The sequence below is a fragment of the Myiozetetes cayanensis genome, unplaced genomic scaffold (genome assembly GCF_022539395.1).
Source record: "Myiozetetes cayanensis isolate MyiCay16 unplaced genomic scaffold, myiCay2020 scf32, whole genome shotgun sequence".
NCBI lineage: Eukaryota > Metazoa > Chordata > Aves > Passeriformes > Tyrannidae > Myiozetetes > Myiozetetes cayanensis.
The window spans coordinates 2,128,811-2,143,022 of record NW_026087544.1 but is presented as its reverse complement, the minus strand read 5'-3'; the positions used below and the strand labels follow the sequence as shown (position 1 = coordinate 2,143,022).

General features: G+C 44.0%; 1 protein-coding gene across 7 annotated transcripts in view; it reads right to left on the bottom strand.

Annotated features, from left to right (window-relative positions):
• SRGAP2 (SLIT-ROBO Rho GTPase activating protein 2) overlaps positions 1-14,212 on the bottom strand; it is a 101,604-nt gene that overhangs the window by 73,792 nt on the left and 13,600 nt on the right. For 2 of the 7 annotated variants that reach the window (XM_050327016.1, XM_050327017.1), the window contains exon 1: positions 4,336-4,468. The exons of 4 other annotated variants lie outside the window; for them this stretch is intronic. In XM_050327016.1, coding sequence (XP_050182973.1) covers positions 4,336-4,414 — 79 coding nt within the window. In that variant the 5' untranslated portion in view covers positions 4,415-4,468. Of the gene's footprint in view, positions 1-4,335; positions 4,470-14,212 lie in introns of those variants that run through there. One more of the 7 variants, XM_050327021.1, reaches the window with a different exon arrangement.

Genomic DNA, 14,212 nt, shown 5'->3' with positions numbered 1-14,212 from the left:
AAATGCTCAAAATCATGCAATTAAACGTTGCCAAGGTGTTTAATCCATGCAGAATTCAAATTAAATATTTAAGATTTCTTTTTTTCTGTCTAATGAAGGTCTCCTTTACTATTATCAAAACACAGTCCATGCTGTTGACTCTTCAGGGAGGATGTTTAAAAACAGAATGGAGATTAAATCACCCTGTGCAGGGATTCACGGTCCTAATTCCAACAGCAGGGCGTGGGTAACTCCTCAAAAAAACCCCTGATAAAGGTAACATGTCACTGGGCAATATTATATATTTGTGTTCTACAACTGTATTTATTCAAAACAAATACAAGTTTATCAATACATTACAAATAAGTTAAATCCTCCAAATTTACATTCAAGCAGCAGCAGCATTGCAAGTCCTGCCTCCAGGAAGTTTCCCAGCTATTTTAGGATTACCTGTCCCCTGTTAAAGGTTTTCCATCAGATGACACCAAGCCAAAAAACAAACAAAAAAACCAACACAACCTTCAGACAAACCTTTGCTTATGCTCTCCCACTTTCTGAATGCTGGATAAAATACTGCAGGCAAGTAGTAAAACTACATTTTTTATCACTGATTTGCAGCATGGAATTATCTAATAAGCAATTGAAAAGCCATTTCGACACGTGGACTGTTGGTGTAATCAAACACATCCACGAAGTTCATATTTTCAGGATTCAGAGAACAAGTTTGAGCCAACAAACTCTTTGTAGCCTCCAGTCACGAGCACCCCAAGCTCTATGTGCCCTGGGGGATTGCTCTGGGCCCACTAACCAACCTGAAATAATATGTTCCCTAAACAACTTTTTAATAGTTATTTGAACTGTTTCTTCTCCTACAGGGTGATGAAGACAACACTGTATGCAGTGGCTAAAAATTTGGGGAACATTTCTAACATAAGGGGGTTTTCTTTCTGCTTTAAAACCCTTTCTGTTTCTGGCCCTGGGCAAACCAGACCTGACCCATGTATTTTTCATCACACACTCTCCTACTGACCACTCAAATCTTTCTCTCAGGAAAAAAAGGAAGTGATTCTTTGCTCAAACCCCACTGTGCTAATTACAAAATTAGGTGTTGAGCAGTGCAAGGAGCCTGGACTTGTGCTCCCAGTTATAGAACTCAACAACAGGGAGCAGATGCTGCAAGGAATAAAGCTAAGCACATGCTGGACACATTTTCAATCAAATGACTCCTGATTTCCCACAAAACCAAGGCTGGCTACCACTAAAATGTATGTTTTGAGATCCTTTTTGGGAGAGAGGACAGGAGTGGGGATTTCCACCGGGTGTTGCACAAGAGGCTCAAGCTCCGAGGGAAAGTTTAACTCCTGCTCCCCCACCAGCCCCGAGACCACCCTGGCCCTGCCTGACCAGCCTTTATCTCCAACCCCTGCCCACCACTGAGCCACTATTTAACATTTTCAACACCACAAAAAAAAAAGCTATGAAGGAATGAAATATCCAGTTTGGCGAAGGCTCACGAGCGGTGATCGATCCTGGGCAAGAATTCTTCAGACTGACCAAAAAGTGTGGGAAATGCAGAGAAACACCCTGCAGGAACCACGTTAATTCATTTGCAAGCAATGAGCTTGCCTGGGCGTGGAGAGGGAGGGAACCAGGGCTCTGCCTTTCAAAACAGGAGGAGATTTGAATGAAGAATGTGGTGCTGAAGAGTTTCACCTGCACAAAGGACCTCAGGTTCCTTTGTAGAGGGAGAGGCTGCCACTTGCTTTCAACAGGGCTGTCTGTTTATTCTAGGATGGGAATCCATCAGGAAGAGGCAGCAGAGCAGGTCCAGGAGACAAAAGCTAAGATGCTCCTGACCCCGTGGAGCTCCAGCTCTTGCTCCTGTTTGGAAACACCCAGCGCTGATTGATATTCCATGATTTCTTGATGCTGTCAGGAGTCTGGTCCAGAGAAAGCAGTTTGGGAAAAAGATACCTTATTGAAGAACCTACATTCTGAAATCCCCAAGGAGCAGATGTAGGATCATCCTGGTGTCCCTGCCCAGGGCAAGGGGGTTGGAACAAGATGAGCTCTAAGGTCACTTCCAACCCCAACCATCCTGTGACTTCATCCTTCTGCAGTGCACTGGCACCTCTCCTACACATTACCCAAAACACACGAAAAATAACTCCCAAAAAACGTTGAAATGGATTGTGAAATGCAGAATCAGCAGCATTATCCCTGGTTTTACTTCAGATGCAACAAAGCCCAAAGAGAGCTGGTCACCTCTGCTTTGCTCAGTTGATGAAGGATCCGCCCTGGTCTGTGCCATGGGCTGCCTGACACCTGAGTTAAAAGAGGAATTTTCCATTCCTGGTTTCTGCTTTAGGCTTTATACACCCATCTTTAGTGTTAGGCACCGACTCTGCCGCTGCCTCTCCCCACCATCCAAGTAGGACAACTAATTTCCACTCCAAACACTCCTGTTCCTTTAATGAATAATTAAACCTGAGCCTCACCTTCTCCACTTTTAAACCTCTGCAAGACACCCAGCACCAGAGTTCTGTGAGCATTTGGTAACGCTCAAGCCTAAGCAGTGGCAGAAATATTCATTTCCCACCCCCCAAAACCCAGCCCTGGAGCGAAAGGGTGGCAGAACTCTTTTCAGAACAGCTCAGAAATATCTAGGTGCCTTTTTTTTTTGTCCCAACTCTATGAGAACTGCAAAATGCAGAAAGGTGAAGTTTAGGGTTAAGAAAAAGGACTTTCTTTTTTCCCCTTCTGATGTTAAAAATAATGCTGGCCCATCTCTCCCAATTATTGGATGCAGAAGTTTCTGCCGAGCTTTCCTGGCCTGTTCTGGAGGTGGTTTCTCTTTGCAGCCCTTCACCTCCCCTGTCCTTCCTCCTGCACTCCTCTCCCCTGCTCCATGATATAGTAGCTGTGCTGCAGCCACAACTCCAGCCCAAAACTTTACCTATGTCTCCCTCCTAAATGTTAAGGTTTCCTCTGCTGCTGCTGATCAAAACAGAAGTGAAACAACGGCTTCTTTCGCCTCCCCACATTTTTTCTCCGAGTGTTTCAGCTGCCTCGTGTCAGATACCGTGAGGGGTTTATTTTAACGCTGGAACAGCCCTAAACTGAATTGAATTATTCATCAGAAACGTGTAATGTGATCATTATTTCTGGCGTTTGCCATATGTTCTTAGAGCCTGGGTTCACTTCGGGAATCCCAATTTAAACTCGCCATCCATCCCCGACTGCCACATTCCTTATGCTGCACACACAGACACATCCATAGGTGAGAAAGCAGCATCCACACACATACACACACACAGAGGCACAAGAAATCCTCCACAGTGCTAATTATTTCCTCAGGAAAACAGTCCAGGGATGGACCAAATCCCCCAGATCCCATTCCCAGCTGCCTCTGCAGAAATTTAGCTAATTTGACATTATAATTTTCCAGTTCTCTGTCAGGGGTGCTCCAAAGGTTAAGTAAAGTTTGGAAGTGCTGAAAGATACTGGGATGCAAGAACCCAGAAGCAGCACTGATATGAAAAATTACTATTTCTTCCCAGTTCACGAGACCCGAAGTTACTCTCACACACACACACAAGTATTTCATGCAAAGTAACATCAAGCGTATTTGTCAAACGAAAAAAATTGCCAGAACAAAAGCGGCAATTTACAACTTAACATGTGTTAAATCTCTTCAATTAAAGGAAAATCCTTTGGTGAATTATGTCAGATATTTAGAGATACAAACAGAATGATTAATGCCGGTGTCTAATTGAATTTCACCTCAGGATTTCTTTTCGTCCCTCTCCTCTTTGGTAACTAACACGTTAACATGCATAAATGATTGAGAAATAAATGCAGAGGAACAAAAGGGGACATGTAAACACTCCTCAAGCACACAGCACAGTAAACTAAATTTCAAAATCACTTTCAGCAGGCTGCCAAATTCCAGGGCTGGCTTAGGCAGCAAAGGGAAAGAACAGATATATGGTGGGGTTGGTTTCTTAATTGCATTGAGGATTTTCATCCTTGCTTTGTGTTAAAGAACCAACACCAATTGACCTGGAATATTCCTTAAAGATCCAAAAAAAGAGAAAAGGCTTAAATCCAGTAATTATATAACAGTGAAAGAAAACCCTGGGTACCACTATTCCAGAGGCATCCTGAAGCTGTCCTGGAAATAAAGACTCTTCCCTGGTGCCACCAGGACATCCCCTCCTGGTCCTTGGTATCAGATAGAGCCACAGACACGAGACTTGACTCCCTCCCACCTCATCACACACACATCCCAGCTCCTGGAGCTGAGGCATCCCGGGAGATGGGAGATGGCTGTGCCATCCCAGGGCACGGACCCACCTGGTCGGTCGCGGATGGCCCAGCGAGTGGCCGGGCCAGGGGCAGGCCAACAGCCCCGGGACTTGTACAGCTGCACCATGAAGGATCTCCCCTCTCCCTGCCCGCTGGAATGCCAGGCACAGCTCTCAGTCCATGGAGAAGAGGAAGGCGACTGTCCCAAGGAGTCAACAAGGTGAGTCAAATATATGCCAGCAGCCCGGTGTAGTCACTGCCTCCCTGCCAGTCCCTGTCCTGTGTGTGTGTGTGTCTGGGAGGATCTCAGAACCATTAATTAACCCTGAACATTCCAGGGGAGGTGAATAACGAGCATCATTAACAGATGACTTCAACAAGATCAAAAAGGCCCAAGTTATTTGCCCACGGTACCCGTGGACAGTGATCACAGAGCTTGTTCTCTCCAGAGCAGCCTCTTATTTTCCCCACTAACACCTGCCATTAAACCAAAACATCCCATAAAATCAAAGTAACTCCTCTTTCAGGTGAGTTTATGCCAGGAGAGTTTATGATAAATCAGTCTTAACTGTTTACATAAGAAATCAAATTGGAGCATTGTTTTAATTCACATATAACACACCCAAAACCCAGCAGATAGAAACCTAACTGAAAACCACAAAAAATTTATGTAAAAAAATCCCAAATTGTTCCAGTCTCCCTGTTCACATCCAGGAGAAGTTTACACCAGGAATGCTCAATGAAAGCAGAGCTTCCCCTATACAATCCACAGAACTGATTCCTTCAGTTGTAAATATTCAGCTGTGTAACTGCACAGCACTGCTGTGTTTAAAGGAACTCACATTTTACTCTCCAGCACCTCTTGTAAAGGGGGAAATGAATATTTGACAGAGCCTGCAAAGCACAAATTACGTGAATCATCATTTTTCTATCAGTTCATTGTCAGCTACAGCAACACCCATTAATCAGCACAGCTTAGACCAGAGCAGGAACGAGGAGATGCTTATTTTTCATAAGCCTTTGTCAGAGAACTGACATTAAAATTCGGGTCCTCCTTTTTACACACACATGCACACAACTTTATCACTTAGAAACCATTTATATCTCTCCAACTTTTACAATAAATGACTCCAATAAAAGAAAACCATACACTGTTTGGAAGAGTTACTACTGTGCAAAAACTAGGTAGGACCTTCATGTAATTTCTGCAATAAAATTACAGTTTTAATCTGAAAGTTTGTTTCTTCTCTGATCCTGTCCCAGCCCCCTTGGGGGAAAAAACCCCCTACTTTCCAGGAAAAGCTTTTTCCAAAGAAACACAGGTGCAAACCCACCACGTGAATTGAAGCCATGCATTAAGTGATCATACAGAAATATGAGTAATAGTCAAAAGAAAAAAACAAAAGCACACTTTACATATATAGGAATATTTATATATATATAGGAATATTTATATATATAGGAATACTTATACATATAGGAATACTTATACATATAGGAATATTTATACATATAGGAATATTTATACATATAGGAATATTTATACATACAGGAATATTTATACATACAGGAATATTTATACATATATATATAGGAATATTTACATATATATATACGAATTTAGAATCAGTTGAAGCCAGAGTATGAGACACAAATCCAGGCACTAATCTGGATTTCCAGTACCAATTAGATAAGAGGCAATACAGTGTTCCCTGAAATCAAGCATCATGTACTGCAGACCTCAAGTACTGAAAAGCAGAATGTCATCCAGTGTCATTTCCTTCCACTTCTGAGAAGTCAAAAGGAGCCTTTTTATCAAACAGGCGGAAGCAGGGACAGAAGGAAGGAAATAATCCTGCTCTTACAGAGCACTGGAAAGGCTGGGCAAACTCAGAGACCATGCACTGGTTGGAAATCACAGAATCCCAGAATATCCCGAGTTGGAAGGGACACACAAGGGTCATACTGGAATAAAGCTGCACAAAAGTTAAAGCTTTGCAGGATTTGATGTTTCTAGAAAAAATTCAGCCCTTAAGATACCAAAAATTACCACTATTAAAAACCAGGTCCTTCAGCACCTTCAACAGCAGAAAGAATTATTACAGAATTACAGAATTATAGAATTATAGAATTACAGAATCCCAGAATGGTTTGGGTTGGGAGGGACCTTAAAGCCCATCTCCCAGGGCAGGGACACCTCCCACTGGCCCAGGCTGCTCAGACTGAAATTAAAATTTACCAAAGCCATTTGGGCAGGAGGGAACCCAAGCACAGGTAACCCATCCACTGCTGCCATTTCAGATGCTGGGTGTGATTTAATTGACCCTCCCTGTTTGGAGCCCCAGCCGTGGGGCCAGGGGGAGCCCCTGCACGAGGTCTCCACAGCCCCGGCCAAAGTCAACATGGAAAGGGAAGGTTGAGCTGCGGCTCTTCCGCCCCGGGAATGTTTGTGTTGGTTCATTGACCAGGCACCGAAAACAACACGCCCAAAATCACCCAACCAACCCAGCAGCCTGGCTCAGGAGGATCAGGAATAGCCAGGAGGCTTCGGAGTGCCAAAGTGGAGGCACACAGAGGAAACGTCCTCCAGTTTATCCGTGGCAGTTTATCCAGAGATTTAAGCACCCCCAGAATATCCCTGTTTCTCAGTCTCATTAAAATGCCAAAGACGATGGAGCGTTTTGTTTGTGTTTTGTTGGAAATGTCTATACTTCAAAAAAATGTCAGGAACAGCTAAAAATAACATTGTCTTAAGAACATGGAATGGGAAATAAATGGTGTAGTAAAACCTCCATTGATAAAGTTACATGTGTAACTTTCAGTGAGACTTATTTGAATTTGATTTATATGCTGCCAATGCCTCAGATAACTTTGGAAATCCAGTTATTGACACCCCTGAATTATAAATTATCAATACAAGACATTTCATTTTCTTTTATTGCTCATTAGGTGCATAAATCATTAATGCCATGAAGCTGGAACTGACATTTGTAAATTCTCGTAGTGGTGGACCATTATTATGAAGAGACATTCCTGTGGAGAGGCAGGACAGATGGATTTGTTATCACCATTTAAAATCCAACACTTTCACAGGAACATCAGAATAACTTACAGTGGGAAAGAAGCAGTGAAAGCATCAGATGCTCTGGTCCCGTTTTCATTTTCAAGAGCCTGAATGGTAATTTCCCATTAACATGAGAGACCTGTTCTTTCACTGCTATAAAGCCATCAGCCATCTCCGAACAGAACGAGTAACCTTATCAAAGCAAGCCCCTGTACCTTCCAGTCTGACTCACACTGAGACCATCTGGACAAAACATTCAGACAAGAGCTTTTTAAAAAAAAAAAAAAAAAATCTTGAAACAAATTGCCAGACAGGATTACACAAAATGATCTGCTGAACGTGTGAGAGACGGCCAGAAAAAAAAAACCCACCTCTAAAAGCAGACAGAGGGTTAGGAAACGTGTATCCTTTTGGGATCCACTCATGGCTTATCTTTTCACATCTCAGCTTTTTCAGCCATAAAACCCAAGAGCAGGTAATGCACTGGGGGTTAAAGGCAGCCTGAAGTCCTGCAGTGTCTGCAGAGACATCAAAGGATCGGGTCACCATCAGCTCTAAGAGCTGGTCCCCAGCCCCCTCAAGTCAAGCCAGTTCTGGACCCGCCTGTCCAACTTCACCAGCTGCTTTTCCCAGTTACTCCAGCAATCTCCCAACACTACTATCGTGCCACTGTCTCCTCTTACCAACCAGAAAGAAGAAATACTCAGACCCCAGGTATTTGTGCCTGTTTCTACCTCGATTTCCCCTGACAGCGATCAGCAATGGCTCCAGCTACTAAATAAAACCTCAAACCTCAGACTTAACTGTCCAAGGGAGTTTTTATCCTTTATCTGCCAAAGCAGGCTCACTGATAGAGCCAAAGCACTGGATACAGCTCATTGCACACTTGCCTTTTCCATTAAGGAGCCCACAGGTCATCTGCCAAAGGACATCCAGATAAAGCAGATGAACTTTCCACTACTCCCCGACAGCTTAATTACTACCCAGAATTTGGAGCAAGCCATAACAGCTTTGCATTTGTTTCCACATTTCATTTTTATGACACTCCAACATCTGCAGAGGACGCTGTAATTAAAAAGGGATAAAATTATGTTTAAAAAAAAAAATAAAATAAAATAACACAAGCCCTGGACGCAGTTTGTTATTTGCCTGAAGAACGTGGATTACACAGCAAGTACAGATGCTCTGCAGCAAGACAAGTCAGCCTGCAAGCTTTAAAGTCCTGAATTACACACGCTACTGCAGACAGGGCAGACTAAAAAAGAGTTGTAAGAAAACCCCCTGCATTTCACAGCACCACTGCTGTCGTTCCACTTGGCTGTCCCCCAGCGTGGCTGGAAGTTTGCTCTGCGTTGGACTGGGAATCCCATCACTCTAATGAGATAAGCATAAGGCATCCATCTCTGCAGCATTCCTGCTTACAAGTAACCTAGACAGCAAGTCAGCAGGGCAAAACCTCCTCAAGAACAGGATGTCCAGCTCTTAATCTCCTAAAGTGTAGCTAAGAAACCACTGCATGGGAAGGAAGGCAAGCCAATCAATCTGCAGACAAGCCTGATCCAACTCCAGCTTGCCACCTCGGCCCAGCCTGAAAAACTTCATTTTTAGCCACGGTGACACTGAGCAACACCCTGGGCACCCTTGTGGGTGATGGAGGGAAGGACTGCACTCAAACAAACAGCTCCACATTTGCAGCTTGCATCAGCAGCACCACTCAGCAATGCAAATTATCTTCCTCAAACTCGAGAGCCTGCAGAGGAAGAAGCCGAAGTGCCTGGTGACAGCAGCTGCTTCCCCTGTGGCAGCCACTGGAAGCAGAAGCATGTGGCAGCTTCCTTACAGAAAGCCCTGCCCTTAAAAACGAAGCTGTGAGAGAAAGGACTTCTCTCCCACCTGTGCTTTGCAGGGAGGATTTCAGATGATCACCCCCTTGAGAGGAGAATTCCACTGCAAACTGCCCGATGGGTGCCCTCTCCCCATCTCCACACGCTCCATCCTGAACACTGATTCCTGCTCCAGCATAAACAACCATCTGCATTTAAATTTAATATCAGTTTGTGCTTTCCTTGATTTCACAATATACTCGAAATAGAACGAACAGAAGATTCTTTTCCTCGAGAGGTTTCAGTTCCCTCTTTCAAAAGTTGCGTCAGCAGGGGATGATGACAAGGCTGTTCCTCGCGTGACACCTTCGGACCCCCTCTCAGGAGCCATTTCCCCTCAAAACCTCCACTCTCCCCAGCAGAGGAAAACAGAAAGGGGTTCTCCAGTGAGGAGTGGAAGGAAAGGAGCTCCTGAAAGACCTCTGGCTCTCGGAGTGAAAAACATCTCCCGCACACAATGGCCCAAACGTGATGCGGCAGCCATGGCTTTTCATTCCGGCTATTGTGGGCTAAGAATAGCCCTGCCGAGCCCCCACGGCCACATTGTCCTGTCCACCTCCCTCCAGAGAGCTATTTAAAGTCTAAAACAAGCAAGTTTCTCCTTGGATGTCAGCTCTGGGTGGGAAGTCAGAGCCGAGGCAGGCTTGAGGTTGCTGGATTTAAAACTCTGCCCACTCGCTGAGCACTGACGAGTGGATAAAAGCAATAACAGAGGAAATAACTTGCTAAGAGTTGAGGGACCAGTGTGGGTCTGGAGAGCTGCACGTGACAACAGGCATATCCCTGAGCCAACACCTTCACAGGATCACTGAGGTTGGAAAAGACCTCTGAGGTCATCGAGTCCATCACCACTCTGTCACCTAGAGCAGGGCACTGAGTGCCACCTGAGTGCCAGCTCCTGCTACCTCCAGGCCACCTCCATTTCCAAGCTGGATAAGGTTTGAAAGAGTATCAATTGACAGACACAGGCACAGAGAATTACAGAACAGAGACTGCACAGTGAACTGTCCTCATACAGTAAATACACCCCAACTGCACTGCTCCAAGCATCCCTGCACTCAACCAGCAAGCCAGTAATTTTCCACTGAATTACCTGAAGTACTAAAATCCCACTGTGCTCCCTGATCCAGCATCCCTCCTTTACAAATAAAGATAACAGGTACTAACTGAAATCACAGAAAACCATAAGGCAAGGCAGTCACAGAGGTGGAAATCAGCAGCCACTCTGCTTTCCAAGAACAAGACAACACAACACCAGCTTAAACTCCATCATTTGTGAGGAAGTCCAAATACATCCAAACCAGCAGACACAGACTGGGAGTGAATGCCACTGCCCAGGGACGCTGCACACATCTCAGCCCAGCCTCTAAATTCTTTGTGAATGACACCCCATTCACAAAACAAACCCATGCACTCGGGCTATGTCTATAAACACTAATTGTTTTGATTTGTAATTGTCACAGAAATATCAGCCTTTAAAAAAAACACACGTTCCTTAAGCCCCAGGAGCCCCATCAGAGCCTCGGTGCTCGTAAGACAGCTGCAAACCCAAGGCAGAATTTCTTCTTCTATCTGCAGCTGTGCAGAGCCAAAAGCTCCTCCCAGCCCCAAGCTGGGTCCAAAGGAGCAGAAAAGTGATTCATCCTCCCACTCTCCATCCAGGCTCCTGCTTCCCTCTGCCAGAGCAGCCCAAACCCACCACCTTTGGCAGCCTGGAGCACTCCAGCACCGAGACAGGAGTCACTCCCAGCTCTCCCAACAGCGTGAACATTTGGTGACATTTCCACTGCTACAAACAGGGAATGGATTTGAATCAGGACCTTAAAAAAGATGGGAGGTTGAGTCATCCACGCTGACTTCTCGCTCATTAAACTGGATTTTGCTTATTCCCAATTTGCAGCTTGCTACATGTGAACAGTACCTTAAAGAAGATATAATCAAGGAAGCCTTTAGCAAGCAAAGAAAAAAAAAAAACCAGCTCCAAAAATGAACTCACTGATGCCCAGTTCTCATCCGCTTACTGCGTTCACTGGACCTCTCACTTCATCTAGAACAACCCTGCCAACAGGGGAAAATTGAAATTAGCCTCTTCCCAAATCAAAATGACAGCAATTAAGCCCTTAACAAGTTGCTTGGTGAGTTCAGGCCATGAGCCTGTAGCATTAAATGGCATTTTTAAGCCTTTCTAGGGAAGAACCACCACTTGCTGTTGCAACTCTCCAAAGGCTTGAGTAGATGGTTACAGAAGTGATGCACAAAAAAAGCTGCATCTGTGGAGCCACAGCTGCTTCTGGCTGAGCAAAAGAACTAAAATTAACCCCCCCAAAAAAAACCTCCACACCGGCAAGTTAATAGCAGGTCTATAAAAATATTAACTTAAGCAATGAAAGACTCAGAGTCTGCACTATTAGTTTATTTAGAGTAACCACATTATTAACCAATTTGCCATCAGGAATAACAGCCATACCCACTGTCACCGCCAGCAGAGAACTTCCAATGTGTAAAACACGCTGGGATGAACAGTCTGACCTCAAACCAAGCTCCAGCACATAGAAAATGAAATCCCCAAGGAACCAGGCACTTGCTAAAATTTTAAGGCCTCCCTAATTAAATGACAAGGCAAAGCAGATTTTTCTTTGCTCCTGACAAACTCTCCCCCTCCCTCGGACACATCCCAGGGCTTTGTAGGGTTTTCCTTGTCTGCTCCAGTCCCAGATGACACAGGGAAGAAAAAGGCATTAACACCATCATGTGGATTAACAGCATTTGGGAGCACTGAGCAAGTGCCTCTTCTTTTTGACAGCACAACCTCCTCTTGCTGGGTAAAATAAACGGGTCAGAAAGCAGGAGAAAATTCCCAGCACCAGGCACTAAACCCAAGGAAAAGGTCTCTGCAGCACAAGGGGGTCTTCTATTTGCTCTGGCACAACCCCTCATCCCCATAGACAGGCCAAAAATCCATCCCCTAGGAAGGAAGGAGAGCACTCCAGAGCATGCCCTACACAAGAAAAGGACAGGGAATCAATCCACATTTGTTACACCACCAAAAAAATATATTTAACATTCACAAACTTCCTCCCCTTCAAACTGAAAATCTTCCCAGAGCTCTGAAGCTCAACCTCAGTGGGAACAGTCAAGGTTGGCTTCAACACTGAGGATTTCTCACAGATGGAGGAAAAGTGGCAACACAATCCCAGTGCAGGAGGTGGCAAAAATGAGCCTCTTCCATGTTCTCACCTGGTCTCTCTTCTTGGTAGTTTAAAGATTTTAAAACTTTTAAATAGAAATTTGATGTCCAGGACTGGCAAACCAGTATCTTTGCCAGCACTAAAGTTCACAGAAAGCCTTTAACTCCTAAAAATAAATCTTAGAAGAAAACATTAATCCAAAGTCAATCCCAGTGGAGCAAAAAAAAGAACTTTGGGAGAATCATAAAAAATGGTGCTTAAAAATAGCAAACCTGTTTGTTTGTGTTGGGAAACTTCAGGGGAGTGTTTATTTTCTACTTACTCCTCAAAACACCAGAAAAAAGAGAGGGAGAAAAGTGAAGAGAGAAAGGAATTAAGTGAAGTGATACCTAAAGACACATTCAAGCTTCCTGATAATCCAGTTCAAGACTGCATGAACTCATTCATGAAATTATTTTTGACTTGTTTTTTGCAGGAAACTACAAGTTTTATTGGAGGGATGAGCTACATCATCCCCCCTCTCCCCATTTCCACTTGGACCAGTGAGCACCTCCGGACTGGACAGACGCCTCAGTCAAAATCCTGCTGGGATTTGTCATTTCACCGCCTCCAAAAAACCCAAAAAGGAACAAAAAAAATAAATAAAAAAAAAGTTAAAGCACTCTGCAATTATCTCCTCTGTCTGAGTAACTTTTCTTAAAAAGAAGACACACATCCTGTCCAGCCACACAGGCTGCACTGCCAGACAAAAAAAGATTTAAAGAAGTTCAGTGTTCCCTAAACGCGTTTCAAGATCTGTAACCGAATGCCACAAATCTCACCAGAGACCTTGATTTAGGTCATCTCGAGTAATTCACTCCCATTTAATCTTTTCACCTACTTTCAGGCCACTTGGAACACAATGGCCCAGCAAGATCTGCTGAAAGCCCCAATTCAGGGACCCAAAGAACACAGGCTCCCAAAAAAGAGATCTGAATTAAGGGCAGGAGGATCCCTCTCCTCACCCAAGGGAAAAACAGCTCTCACAAAGCTCTGGCACAAAGGCTGATTTCAGTGGATGGTCCTTCAGGGATCATAAACCATGTAATGCTATTTGAAAGGGAAATGGATGGAAATTTAAAGGGAAAAGAAAGCAAATTGTTATTGCACGCATGTTATAAAGACACATGCAGTTATACCCACCAATAATTTGATTTATTTGGCTTCAAAGTGGCTGAGGAATAACACTTACAATGCTTAAAATATGCCACGGGAAGTTTCAGAATCAGACAATTCTCCAAAACACAACCCTGTCTTTTGAGTTTCTTGTTTAAGCAAAGATGCAGGAGTTCTCAATTATAAATATTACACATGGTGTCTGAACATCCCCACTAACACTGAGAGGCAAGGGAGAGCGAAACCTAAGTGCAGACAAGATGTTAAGTGAAAGAAGACTTCAGAAAGTGATGTACTAATAAAATATAAACTTCAAGAGATCTGTGATACAGCTGAAGAGCTCTTTAGTGTTTTGAAAAGAACATTGTGTTTGGGCTACTCAAAACCAAACTCACCTCTCCCACGTGAATAAATACTTCATACACTGAATGATAAAAGAAATGTAACAGTAAAAGTGCTTTCCTCCTACCTGATAAAATCCACTCTGTGTAAAGGAAATGTACTCTAAAAAAAGTTAATGGTCAACAGATTTTGCTGTTATTGCCATAAGCCAGAGCCATGAGGAGTGAGGCTTCAGGGGGATCTTTGCTTTGTTAACGAAATCAGCTTCAAGAGAGGCACACGACAAGAAGCAA